The sequence below is a fragment of the Podarcis melisellensis genome, assembly GCF_964234715.1.
Source record: "Podarcis melisellensis genome assembly, chromosome: 15".
NCBI lineage: Eukaryota > Metazoa > Chordata > Lepidosauria > Squamata > Lacertidae > Podarcis > Podarcis melisellensis.
Window position 1 is genome coordinate 17633949 of NC_138532.1, and position 13461 is coordinate 17647409.

The 13461-nt window shown below is 43.9% G+C and overlaps 1 protein-coding gene across 6 annotated transcripts in view; it reads left to right on the forward strand.

The window, feature by feature from the left end:
* CADM1 (cell adhesion molecule 1) overlaps positions 1-12327 on the forward strand; it is a 300635-nt gene extending 288308 nt beyond the window's left edge. For all 6 annotated transcript variants that reach the window (XM_081889906.1, XM_081889907.1, XM_081889908.1 and 3 more), the window contains 2 exons: positions 7966-8097; positions 9097-12327. In XM_081889906.1, coding sequence (XP_081746032.1) covers positions 7966-8097; positions 9097-9215 — 251 coding nt within the window. In that variant the 3' untranslated portion in view covers positions 9216-12327. The remainder of the gene's footprint in view (positions 1-7965; positions 8098-9096) is intronic.
* Positions 12328-13461: the final 1134 nt, after the last annotated feature.

A 13461-nucleotide genomic window follows, 5' to 3' on the forward strand; every position in this document is an offset into this window, starting at 1 on the left:
AGTCACACACACACAAAAGTTAAACAAGGAGCAAGAAAACAAGACCCCGTGGAGCAAATGTGTTAAATCATAGCAATAAAGCATCCTGTGTCTGGAGTTCCTTAAGTACTTTTCTTATATTGTGCCCCAGGTATTAAAAAAACAGAAGCTTCAATGTACTGAGTACCCTGCTGCCAGAGCTATAGCAGCCCACAAAGAAGGAAGTTGAAAATGATTGAAAAGTTAAGAGTTCAGAGGAAGGCTTTGACCCAGCTGCTGAGCTCAACAGCTGCCTGCCCATCTAGCCTGTGTTTTCTAACTTGTGCATGAATGATCTAGACTTGGGGTGAGCAGGGAGGTAGCCAAGTTTTACTGGTGATTGTTCAGGGGGGCAAAAACAAAAAGGGATTTTGAGGAGATCCAAAAGGATCTCTCCAAAGCAGGTCAATGGGCAGTAAAATAGCAATTGCTCTTCAGTTCAAGTAAGTCTAAAGTGAGGAAAAAAATACCCTAATTTCACACATATGCTCACGGGCTCTGAATTGGCCCTGACTGACTAGGAATGAGACATTGGGGTCATAGTTGATAGCTGTTGGCTGCTGTGAAAAGGGTGACTTCCATGTTAGGGATCATTAGGAAAGGAATTGAAAATAAAACTGCTGGTATCATAATGCTATTCTACAAATCTGTGGTGCACCCATGCTTGGAATACTATGTACAGTTCTGGTTGCCACTCCTGAGAAAGGATATTGAAGAGCTAGAAGAGGCTCAGGAAAGGACAGCAAAAATGATAACTGGAATGAAGCAACTCCCCTTTTGAGGAAAGCTTACAACATTTGGGGCTTTTTAGTGTAGAGAAAAGGCTAGCAAGAGGCGTGTATGATGGTGCAGGGCATGGCAAAATTGGATTTCATGATACTTTATCCAATGAAACTGGATGGTGGAAGATTCTGGACAGACATTAGAAAGTACTTATTTAGACAGCACATCGTTAAAATGTAGAATTAGCTTCAACCAGATATAGTGGCAGCTTTAAAAGAAGACATTGAGGATAGAACTATCAATGGCTATTAGCCACAGTGGCTAAGTTCTCTGTCCAGTGTTGGCTGTAATGGGCTTCTGAATACCACTTGGTGAGAATCACAGATGAGACGAGTGATGCTGCGCTCAGGTCCTGCTCTGTGGGCTTCACACAAACATGTGGTTGGCTGTTGTGAGAATAGGATGCTGCACTAGATAGATGCGGTCCAACAGGGCTCTTGTATGCTTGTCCCACCACAATAAATACCCATTTCAGAAAGCGCTGGCTCTCTGAGGCCCATGTTCGATCTGCATGCCTTCGACTCCAGAGGGAACAAGAGCATTGAAACTTCATGTTGCATGACCCCCGCCAAGCTTGAAGCTTCCTTGGGAAGCACTTTGCGTAATGGCTACTCTAGTCCTGTTCCCAAGGAAGATGCAAGTGTGAGGTTGTTCTCCATAATAGGCCATTAAAGCCCGCCCCAAAGCTTCATTCGCTCTCTATTTTTTTGTATGTTATGTAATATTTTTATTTAGGTCAAGTCCCAGTCAGGCAGATTTGATGCGTATCTTAACAAAGTTGACATATAATCTGTTAGGATGTCTGCATCATTTGGAGTGTGCATAGGTAACTTCAAAACAGTTTGTTCTAAGCATCAAGTGTCTCTTTTACGCAGGGTAATTGCCAGAATTCTATTTGCTAAAATATTGGGAAACCAAGTAAAATTGCATGGCTAAATAAGATTAGGAACAGCTAATTTTCATTTAACTGCTTTTCAAATATCAACACTTACATCAGACCTGGAGATCTGATTTTACACATCACACATGAATAAACTGTCAATGTCCCAAGTCAAATCAATACGCTATGACTTTATGGTGAATGTTGCTTCCTTCTGTAGATATTTGGTGAAGTGGATGTATGAATTTTCTTGTTTAATTGAAGTGCTATTTAGTTTTAATGTCCCCCCCCCTCTCTCTCTGAAAGCCTAACATCCTGTCAATCCACATTTTTTGAGAATGCCAGGCTTGTGTTGGGCTCTCATTGGCAGGAGATGAATTCACTTATTTGAAGCATTTCTAGAGCAAATATAAAAGCAGCAGATAGGGTGCAAGTGTTTAAGGCAGGAATTTGCAAACTTCGTTGCAGTTAGTCAAACTCAAAGCACTCCTCATAGCAGCCAGTCAGGCCCACAAGCAGGACATGAGCACAGCAACACTCTCCCCACTTATGATTTCCAGGAAGTGGTTTTCAGAGGTGCATTGCTCCAACAGTGCAGGTAGCACTTCGGCAGTTGTGCTATTGCAATGGGGGGGGGGGATTCTCTTTTGAAGAGCAGCAGCTCTTGAGTCTTGTTGCCAACACTGTACAGGCACTTCTGCTGGTATCATGACCACTTGCAGTACAGTGGTACCTCGGGTTACATACGCTTCAGGTTACAGACTCCGTTAATCCAGAAATATTGCTTCAGGTTAAGAACTTTGCTTCAGGATGAGAACAGAAATTGTGCTCCGGCGGTGCGGCAGCAGCAGGCGACCCCATTAGCTAAAGTGGTGCTTCAGGTTAAGAACAGTTTCAGGTTAAGTACGGACCTCCGGAACGAATTAAGTACTTAACCCAAGGTACCACTGTACTGGCCAGTGTACAGAGTACAGCAGCAAAGGTAGGGGGTCTCAGTGAAATCTACATCCCCCCCACCCACCCAACGCCCATTCATTCTAGCCAAATCATTCCCAGCCTAGTAGATCTTTTTAAAAAAAACAAAACAGTGCAGTTACAGGATCTTCAGAACAGTTATGGGGCGAGTGAGCCTGCTCTGCCCCCTGTAATTTGAGCACCTGTACTACTTGACCCTGTGCATTTGGGAGCCAGCCTGCTTCCGCAGTTCCATTTCTCCTTCGCCCACCTTTCCGGAGGTTCCTTGGAGGAAAGGCCAGCGTGCCCCAATGTATATTAACATCTTAATGGAAAAGCTGTACATGTATATACGTTTACTGCTCTCTCTGACAAGAGGGAATTACATGTCAGAAGGATTTGTAGCATCTGTAATTGAATTGCTGCTGAGAAAAGCAAATCTTAAGGAAGAATAACACATTAGGATTAGCAAATAATGTGGCGTTTTGTCAGAGCCTGCCATCTAGCTTGTCCCTCTTCAGTACTGTACCGGTGACTCCCCTCCCCCCCGCCCCCCCCGCTTCACTCTTTAACTAAAGAGACAATGTTAACTGGGGCAACCATTTCAGCTGACACATACTTTTAAGGTCAATATTTGTTTGCAAAGCAAATCCGTCACACACCCCACCCCCACCACTGGTTCTGGCACAGGTCGATAGTCAATGACACACACACACACACACACACACACACACACACACACACACATATATATTGCATACGCACACACAAACACATGGTGGGCTGAGTTGGTGCATGCTTTAACAGCTAATGGTCACTGTGAGTTTGTTTTTACAATTAGCCGTTAACTTTGCATGCAGAATTTCTACAAAGCAAAAAGATTATCTCAGCCAGCAGAGAACTCTGCACTATGCTGTCCTTTGCGTGTCTCTTAATTTCATGTCCTGCTTCACACGTGTCATTTCTGCAGGGCTGCTGTACGTCTGGGTTTTTAGATTGTAACTTTTTAAATTGCCAGCTTGATAAGCAGATAAATCTCTATTTCAGCTGGGGATACTTTTTTTTTTTTTGCACTTGGAAGACTTCAAAGGAAAAGTGTTACATAAAGAAGTGAAAACGCCTGATCTAATATCTTGTGACACTTTGAAATAAAAAAAAATTGATTTGCTTCCAGAAGCATCTAAAAATAGCAAGGCTCATTCCAGTATTGCACCCCAGCCAGCAGAGACCACCAGCTGGTAGCACAGTGTTTTTTTGTGGGTTGTTTTTTTTAACTTTTCAGAAATCACTCGGGTATACAAAGTCAAATCTAATCTTTGCATTTTCCTTCTTTCTTTTTAAAAAAAATCTAAATCGCAAACATAAAATGTCCCTGAGGCTTTTGCTTTTCTTCTAAAAATGGATAACCAACCAAAATGCGCTTAGAGACTGCAGGGAAGTAGAAGTCTAAGAAGAGATGCAAGGTGGGTGCTTTTCTGCAGATGTGGCATCTCTTCTCCAGCTTCCAGGGCCCAAGAGAGGTGGTTTGCGGAAGAGAATGTGGGAGCACCACTAAAGAATCAGACAACTGGACAACTTCTGTTTGCCACAAAGTTTTTCTGCAGTATGAATCTCCCACCATTAAGGTCAACAAGCCATAGACCACCACCTCTGCTATATACGCAGATTGAGTTTTCCTGCTCTCCTTTAATTACAGGAGATCTAAGAGTGCCTTTGAACAGTCTGAAAAAAGCAAGCAAATGACAGAGTGGCCTGTGGATGAGACCAGAGCTGGAATTGGTATCAGACCATTGTGCCCTTCAAAGAGTGAAGAAGTCTTCTGTTTTCGGGGCAGAGACTGTTGTAAAGGCACAAGTAAGGGGTCGATGTCCAGGGATCCTTCCCTAGGATGCAGTGCAGAAGTGGAGGCATTCAGACTGAAATGAAACTGAAATATTGGTCAATGTTAGCAAGCTTTCCGTAGAATAACACCTGCAAACTGACTTGAAAAGGAATGGCTCCCCTCGTTTGATGATCTAATAGAGGAATGGGCTTGTTATGCTTTAAGGTGAGGAAGGCACTCTTGACTGTCTTCCACAGGTGCAATGCTCATTGGCTTGCAAGCACCGAGCATCCTCTACTCACTGTAGTTAATTTTTAATTAACATGTACCCTCAAAGACGGGATACTTAGCCATGCACAAAATAAAATAAACTCGGAGCGTGCACTCTGCAAAGCTTCTGTTTTCGTAGAAATAATTAAGAAAAATGTGAGTGCAGATCCCAGCGGAAGGAATCACATTTAATAAACTCGGCTGGCCAAAAGCGTGTGGTAAGCGGCACACAGGCTTCTTTGGGGAAGAACAGGCTAGATGAGGAGCTACTGCTGTTGACTTAATTGCAAATTGAACAGCAGCCACGAGAGCTTGGCAAGTGAGTGACATTGACACAATATTTCAGTTGGTCTGTTGCGGGACAGATGCTCAACTGGCGTAAATCAACCGAATGCCAGAAACTGTCACTTCAGCTGCGCCGGGTGTATATCAGCTGCAGTGCCCGTAGTTTTGTTGTCCCCCCCCCCCATGTGTGTCCCATCTGCAGTGGACAACCTTGGCAGAATAGGATGTATTCTCTCCAGGCACTGTGCAAAGAGCCTTGCATTGTTTCCCCTAACATCACTCAAGATCATCCTAATGTCAGAAGGGTCTCTAAACAATGCTTCTATGTATTCTGTAGAGGGCTTTGGAATTGGTGGGAGCAACCACAGAAATAAAAGCCCTTTAAGGTTGGGGACATAGACCTATTGAGAGACCTGCTACTTCCCATCTGGCAGGTCAGGGGTTGAATTTTTGCCTGTGTGCTCCTCCCTCTGCCCTGCTTGTATCATTTCCCAGGAAATTTTGGTGAATCCACCTGAAAATCCATGGGGACAGGACCGGTGGAACCAGATCTTACCAGAATGTGATAGCATCTTAGACGGACTTAGACCTTCCCATGGTAGCTCAGTAGCATATAACAGTTATGACAAGATGCTGCCAAGTGAGTCAAGCTGTGATCACAGAGACACTGGGAATGTGATTGTTGATCAAGCAACACAATAAGCCTGTTAATTGTGGGAAGCATTAAAATATCTTTCTCATTTAAATATTCAGGCGCAAAATTTTAAAATAAATGTTTCCTTACTCCGGATCCTGGTATTATGGAAGAACTGCATTTTCCCTTGTGATCTGAAGCTATTTGGCCATTTGGGATTTGTTCATTCTGCTCCTTGAGAAACTTGTTCTTAAGATCTGTCTTACTGAGGCAAATTTTTGTCGCTCTGCCTCTGGGCCACATTTCGACCCTGCATAAACACTGCTCCCCGGAAACGAGAGATAATCTGGAGCATCCTCTTCTTACCGTATATTAAGAGATGCCTTATACAGCGTATCTGCCATTTGCAGGAGATGGTCATGCAAACTAGTTTGCATCCTCTCCATGATTCACCTTTTGGGCTTCCCTGGGGAATGGAGTCTTGGGACCTTAGTTAAACGTCTGGCAGGCAAGTAACGCAAGAGCTGTCCCCAAAGCATGTCCGCTTAGCTGTGGGAGAAACTCGTAATGCAGAGCTGAACTCATGGGGTGCATTGCCAAAGAGCACTTTTACCTTGCTCCCAGCAGAGCAGTGGTTGTGGTTGTGGTCCTGTTTCGTGCGGACTTGCAAGCTTGCCAGATGCTCATCCTCAGTCGACAGTGCGCAGGTCCCTTGAGTTGCACGGTAACCGTGTGTGGTGGACTGCTGCTGACCTTAGCCCACTTCTCGATGCCCCGACGTGAACCTCGGTTTTTCCTCTTTGCGGTTTGAAAGGTGGCGGCAGCAGCGAGGAACGCTCTGAAGGACCCTTCTCCTAATTGAAACTGTTTTTAATTAAAGCGTTTTACAGCGCTCTCAGTCACGAGTTATTTACTTACATCCTTTGGTGCTTAATCTTGGAGCAGAATTGGAAATATCAATGGGAAGCATAAATTCCCAGCCCCTGCTGCAAGCATTGTATCAGGTCTCGCCTCCAAAGAGCACCATTACCTTTAGCTGTCACGGATCTGTACACTTGATCGATAAACTTCAAATATTATTAGAGGTGGAGGCTTCAGAGATTGACTCTGTTCTTTGGAGAGAGGCTGAGATAAATCTTTCTTAAAAAATTGACTGGAATTTGCACACTCGCTCTTCCTGGTGAAAGGCATTTCTCTTAGGTGCCTGGGCAGCTGCAGGGGGTGGAGGGGCAGATTTATGGGCTGTATGCTTCTTGTAGTGAAAGATTTAAATGGTAAATCCTTCACATATGACTTCACAAATCATGTAAAGTTAAAAGAATTTTACCGTTTCTGTTGCTGCTGCTGTGCTTAAATTGTAAGGGATGGCCAGTAAATCATTTTAATGGAGGTGTCACAGTTGAACTCAATAAAAAAGGGGGGGCGGCGACAATGGTTTTAGCTTCCATTCCAAAATGTTAATGTATTAATCAACGAGAGAATAATTGTTTTTTACTACATTATAAATCTCGGTTGCCATTGGAATTGCAGCCAGGGCTGTTGTAGCTGCATTCTTAAATTAAAATTGTTTACATTGCTATACATTAATTTTACACAGCCATCGCTCATTCCGGGTTCGTTGTGGGATTTCTCCCCAGCCGCGCAAGTCCTTCCTCTCCAGGTGGAGAGAGGGAGCAGCAGCTTATAAAAACAAATTAATTGTGTGGCAAGTTGTTAAATAAATAAAATAAAGAAGCATGTCATGATTGCTTGCTATCTTCATTTCAGAGAAATCTTGCGGCGGGGATCAACATCCACAGAATTTGAAATTATCAGGCTAGGTTTCGAAAGTGTTTTCTCCTTGAATCAGCCAGCAATTTGAGAACAGGGTCTCTTTTTTTCTTTCTGTCCCTTTTTTTTTTTTTTTTTTTTTTGCATGCACAGTTTGGCTGTGTAAATGGTTATTTGAGATGACATCATCTGGGTTAAGTGCTGGGGACATCAACGTGGAAGTTTTTGCAACAACAACAAAAACGATTCAGGGCTCCATGTGCTTCCTTCCTCTCCCCTTGCTCCAGCTTTGCCCATCTTGACTTGCCCACTGCATTTGGAAATGTCTCTTATTGCTGCTCTTGGTGAGCCGACTAGGCTGGGTTGCTTGTTCTTCTGCCTGAGCTGACTTGCCTGGGTACTCCTATTTTTCCCCCTTGTTAAAAAACAAAAAAACAAAAAGCCACACACACTCACATAAAAACTCACATAAAGTGGAGGAGGGTTGCCCTGATTTGCAAGTGGCCATTATTACGGATATTAATACTTACTGTTTTCTAATTGTGGCAGATTCTCGAGCAGGTGAGGAAAGTGCCATCACCGCTGTGGACCATGCTGTGATCGGTGGAGTCGTGGCCGTGGTGGTCTTTGCGATGCTCTGTCTCCTTATCATTCTGGGACGATACTTTGCAAGACACAAAGGTAAATCGGCAAGGGTAGGGCTTAACTGAACTCCCCCACCCACCCTACAAAAATGGAGAGGAGGAGTCTATATGCATCTCACAGCCATCACCTGTTCAGAGTTTTGCATGCGAGAGAACGAGCTGCTTGGTGCCTGTTTTCAGCTCCTGCTTTCCCTAATCTGTCACTTGGCTGCCGTTTTTTAAAAGGTGGCTCTTTCTGAGAAAGTCCAGCCATACAGGTATCGCACAAGTTCAAATCAGAGTGAGGAACCAGGAATCAGTGCTCTCATTCTGTGTATGGGATTGTCAGGAAGCCCAGGCAGATGACTTCACAAAGTTCAGAAGAAGGAGGCAGTGCCCTCACTCTGATTTGAACATGTTGTGCATTTGTTCCTTAGGCGTTCCTATGAATGTTCATGGGTGTTCGTTTCATGTGGACTAATTTTTTTTGCAAGATATACCATTGTTTTAGCTCGACAGGGTCTGTCTGCAACAGGAGTGGGACCCAGGTTCCAATTCTGATCCATGTCATTCTTTTTTAAATGCAAGAAATACATAGAGTTACCAAACTGGACATCCAAGTGTTACTTCTCTAGCAAAATGAAAATTTGAGAGCATTTGGAGGGCTATTGGATATGGAGAGGAGAAGACAACCCTCCGCCTATGGCAACCATGCACCTTTCAAAGGCACAAAGGACCCTTTGCAATTGATGGGATTTGCAAGTATCCAATTCCATAACCTGTTTTGCTTTGATGCTTATTGCAGTTATCCCAGTTTGCCATCCTTCAGCGGCAGGGTGCATGGATACAGAGGGCTCTTAAAACAGTGGCAGGGCACATGCTCTGCATGCAAGAGATTCAGGATTCAATGCTCAGCATTTAAAGGGAACAGGCAGCAGTTTGGGGAAGAGACCTCTGCCTGGTGCTCTGCTGCCTACAAGTATATGCAATGCAGATAGTTGGTGCCACCACCATGGAACCCCTGTCTCAGCCCCTGCGGTTTCTCCTCTCTTTGCAGGTACATACTTCACTCACGAAGCCAAAGGAGCTGACGATGCGGCCGACGCAGACACAGCTATAATCAATGCAGAGGGAGGACAGAACAACTCTGAAGAGAAGAAAGAGTACTTCATCTAGATCCGTCTTGATTTCCATGAGGTGTCCAACTGCGGACAGTTACTGGCCCTGTGTAGAAGATACAGACTGTGATGTTGGAAGTTGCTACCAGCTTATGGTTTTGATTTTTTTTTTAACTTTGTCTCTTTTCTGTCTTTTTCTTTCTTTTCCCTTCCAGTGCTGTTTATTTTTATTTCTTTTTTATTATTATTGAATGGTTGGCAAAGTGTGTGGGGAGCATCGAGGATTCCCTGTGTAATAGAGTTCTTTGTAAAGTACATTCTGCTGTTTGGCACCTCAGTTCCTTTGGGTTTTTAATTCTCGGGCCGAGTCCAACTTGGATTTAGTTTAGTTCCATCATTTGCAGAAAATTCTGTGCCTTGTTTTATTTCTTGTTTCGTTGGGAGGGGAGGGGTGGAGAGCAGATGGTTTCATATTCTTTTTTTCTTCCTAGCTTCTCTTGGAATTGCCTGCTGGGATCCCTTGAAAGTAGACTTGGTTTCTTTTATTTTCTTTTAAGTGTTTTACCTTCATTTTTTTAAACTCCTGGGTTGTTTTTGGTTGTTGTTGTTGTTGTTTGAAACTGTGTCATCAAAGGAGAACCGGCACACCTTAGATTCCATCGTTTGAAATTCAGTGTATTCATCATCCACCCTACTCCCTTGTCATGAGAGCTTGGAAGAACACACTTTTTAGGAGAATGGTTTGCAGCTGCCCAGGTTTCCAACGCAGCAAAGACTAGCCGAAATAGGCTGAAACGTCCGGAATATGCCCTGCTTTTCATTGAGACCCAGAACCATGCTGAGTTACCTGCAAGCAAAGTGGACCCTGGGAGAGCGTGGAGTCTGTCCTTTATTCTAGGTCTATAGACTGACTCCTCTTTGCTGGACATGCCCGTATTGTCTGTACAGGAACAGGGTATTGAGTGCATTCCCCCGGTTCTCACCCTAAACAGCCGTGACAGATGAGGGCTGCTCCTTTCGTGCAAGTAGGCAAATTTGAGTTGTCGCAGAAGGGAAAACGGGGAGGGAAGAAATGCGGAGTTCTGCTCTAATTATTTTCTGTTGCAAATGATCCCCACGCTGGCTCCCAATTGGCCTCGCATCGCTGTAATTTACAGGAAACAGGAAAAAGAAAAAACTTTGTGATGTGAAAGGAATACGAATCGGCCGACTTCTTTTTCTTTTTCTTCATTATTATGTTATCTGTCTTGGTTTGCCCCCTTCTTCTTCCTCTCTTCTTCTCTTTTGTATCTTGCTAAAGAGGGCACAGAGGGTGAGGCGCTATGATTGCGGCCTGCAGGTACTGTACATTACAGGTATTGGTCATGCTGAGGTATCCGTCCACAGACTGTGTGGAACTTTTCATTCCTTCAGATTTGACTTCACAAAAGGCAGGAGGGGAGAGAAGAAAAGACGCCTTGTTTTCATGCTGGACTGCCCTGCATCTCTGTTCCAGAAAGGTCAGAGCAGAGGTGGAGAAATCAGCACGGAAGGTTTTTTTCCCCCCTTCCAGTTACTCAATCCAAACTCTTAAACGCTGAGTTTGTATGAGGAAAGCAAGAATACATATATATATATATTCTTTATTTCCTTTTCCCTGACTCTGTACCTTCCAAACGCAGCCCCTGGCCTCCTTCCTCAGCCTTAAGAGCCATCTGCCAATAAATTACTGATCCTTGCATGATGGTAGTCATGGTGAAGAGATAACTAAAAATAAGTTTACCTTGTGAGTGTTGGAGATCTGAAGCCTCGGGAGGAAGAGAGCCAAGTCTGTGTGTCTGCCACTTCCTTTCCTTTCCTGGGGAGGGGGAAACATGGTACCCCACCCCCCTTGGGGATAATATGCTGCTTCTAAACCCTTTTACCAAAAGGAGAAAGCGACATATGATGTGAATCAGGATTTTTATTTTTTTTAATGAGGCACCAGACAAAGGGTTGGCATTAAGAAGAGGCTAGCTCATGAGGGAACCCCTCAATTCATTACAGAATTAAGGAATTTGAAGGATTAATTTTAGCGGCAGTCATGTTACGTACATGCAAAGTTTTATTAGGGGAGAATATCATCTCTAGATGTATTTTAAAAGGCTTTAAAAAATAGTTATATTTGTGGGTTTTAGGTTTGTTTAATTGTTGGCAGAGCCATTCAGATGCTACCTTTCAACACAAAATAAAACCCCTTTCCCCACTTCTTTTTCGTACAGTATTTTCCTTCCCCGCCCCCCCCCCTTTAGAACCATGAAAACGCAATTGACCTCTTGCAAAGTTTTGTAATGTGCCCTTCTTGTTTCTCTGCCTTCTGTACTGCTTGAGACAACAGGTCAACCCCATGGAAGGGCAAAGACAGTGATTGAAAAATTGTGGGGGTGGGTTTTGGGGAGGGGGCTTTTTTCTACCCATTGATCACAGAACTGGCATACCGTTCCCTGAGCAGCTCATCTTTGTTTTGAAAAGTGTACAGTCGTGCAAGTGTTCCCAATGTAACTTTGACTTAATAATGTTGACATGTCTCAGGTTCATGTGTTTTGATTGGTGTTTTCCGTCTCAGGTAGATCGCGAAAAGTTTTTGGCCCCACACGTTGGAAGAGAACACAACGAGCAACCACAACAGGAACTGATGGGTTTTAGTTGTATATCAAGTTTTAAAGGGTTTTTACTTTTCTTTCCCCCCGCCCCCCTGCAAGTATACAGTGCACTGTTTGAAATGTATTGTTAAGTATTGATTTGTACAGGGTTAGATTACAAGGATTTTGTTAAGAGTGGAGAAAGAACAAACTTGTTTCCCAGGGGTTTGCAGCTTGGAGATTTTTCTTGGGCTTTGTGGTTGGGGAGTTTATTTTTTATAACATCAGCAACAGCAAAATAGGAATGTTGCCAAGAAAAATATGGGATGCATAACTGATGCCAAATAAGCTTGTTCTTTACTCACCGCCAGTGACATTTCGTTACTTCTGCCCCCTTAGGCCGATTCTGTTTTAAGGTGTCCATGGACAATGTTGCAGTGTAAGAAAACGCATATTCATATCTTCCCATTCACATTTTGTATTGGTTCATGTATACCATTTTTACAAAGAAAAAGAAGTACTATAAAGTATCTGTCTTCTTAATAAAAACAAATTAATGTTACAAAACTACTTTTCTGTCTCGTTCTGCACTCTTTTGCGGCAGCATCTACAAGGGATGCTCCTAAGTAGGAGGCAGGCTGCCATGTCCTCAGCCCTGTTTTGGGAGCCCCACCAGACACCATGTTTGTGTGCTCACCAGTCCTCCATCCCAAAACACACAACTTGGCATCTCAGCTTTTCTTAAACTATCTGTGCCAGTCGCAAGTGCTTCTCTGAGGTCTGCCATGGCTCCCATTCGTAAGCTGCTTACTGTGTGATGCAATGTGGCACCCTCCAAATTTAGACTACAACTCCCATCAGCCACAGCCAGCATAACCAATGGAAGATGGGAGTTGTAGTCTACCAACAGCTGCAGGGCCCCAGGTTGGCTAACCTTGGTGTGGGTTCACAAGCCCATCCCAAACACCACAGGCAGCTGGCCTTTCACAAATTAAACATACCTGGTCTGTGCCCGTCTCTTAGTGAGACTGTGGGTTGTGTTTTTAATTTCTGGCCTCCCCAAAATCCAAGCACTGCTTACCTTCTTTTTCACCTTTCCTAATTGTAACAATCGCTTAAGGGCTAACTATGCAGCTTCTTGCCAGAAAGGAAGCATTTATCCCTCCACCTGCCTGGTGGCTGTCACATTCTTGAGCACACCCTGGCAGGTAGGGAAATGTCTCTGTATTCTAGGCTGGCAGAATGGTGTTTTCTTGCTCGGCCTCGTAGTATTTTTAGAGTTTCCTCTCCCGCGAAATTATTTGTGCAGAAATGCCCTCTGATGTAGCTGTTAGGGGAGGCTTTCCCCTGAAGCCCCAGTGGTTTCCTTCCCTTATTTGGAAAGAAAATAAAGGAAATCTGTTTCCTGAAGGGCAGGCGATGGAGTTATTAGTTTTTCCACTATTGTTGTTGGCTGATGGCATCTCCCGGTACATTGGCGGATGGCCCTAAGGTGGTGTGTGGGCTCTAATTGGTGCCATCGTTCACCATCCTGCAAAGCAAGGAAAGGGAAACCTTGCTCAATAGAAGAGGCTGTTTTCCTTGGAGAAATATTGTGCTTATGCTTTCTTCTGGAACACTAAAAACACAGCACCGTTGCTCTTCTCAACACCTTTTATTTTATTTTTTAAAATTCTTGCTCTTCAGGCTAAAGAGGAGGGGAGC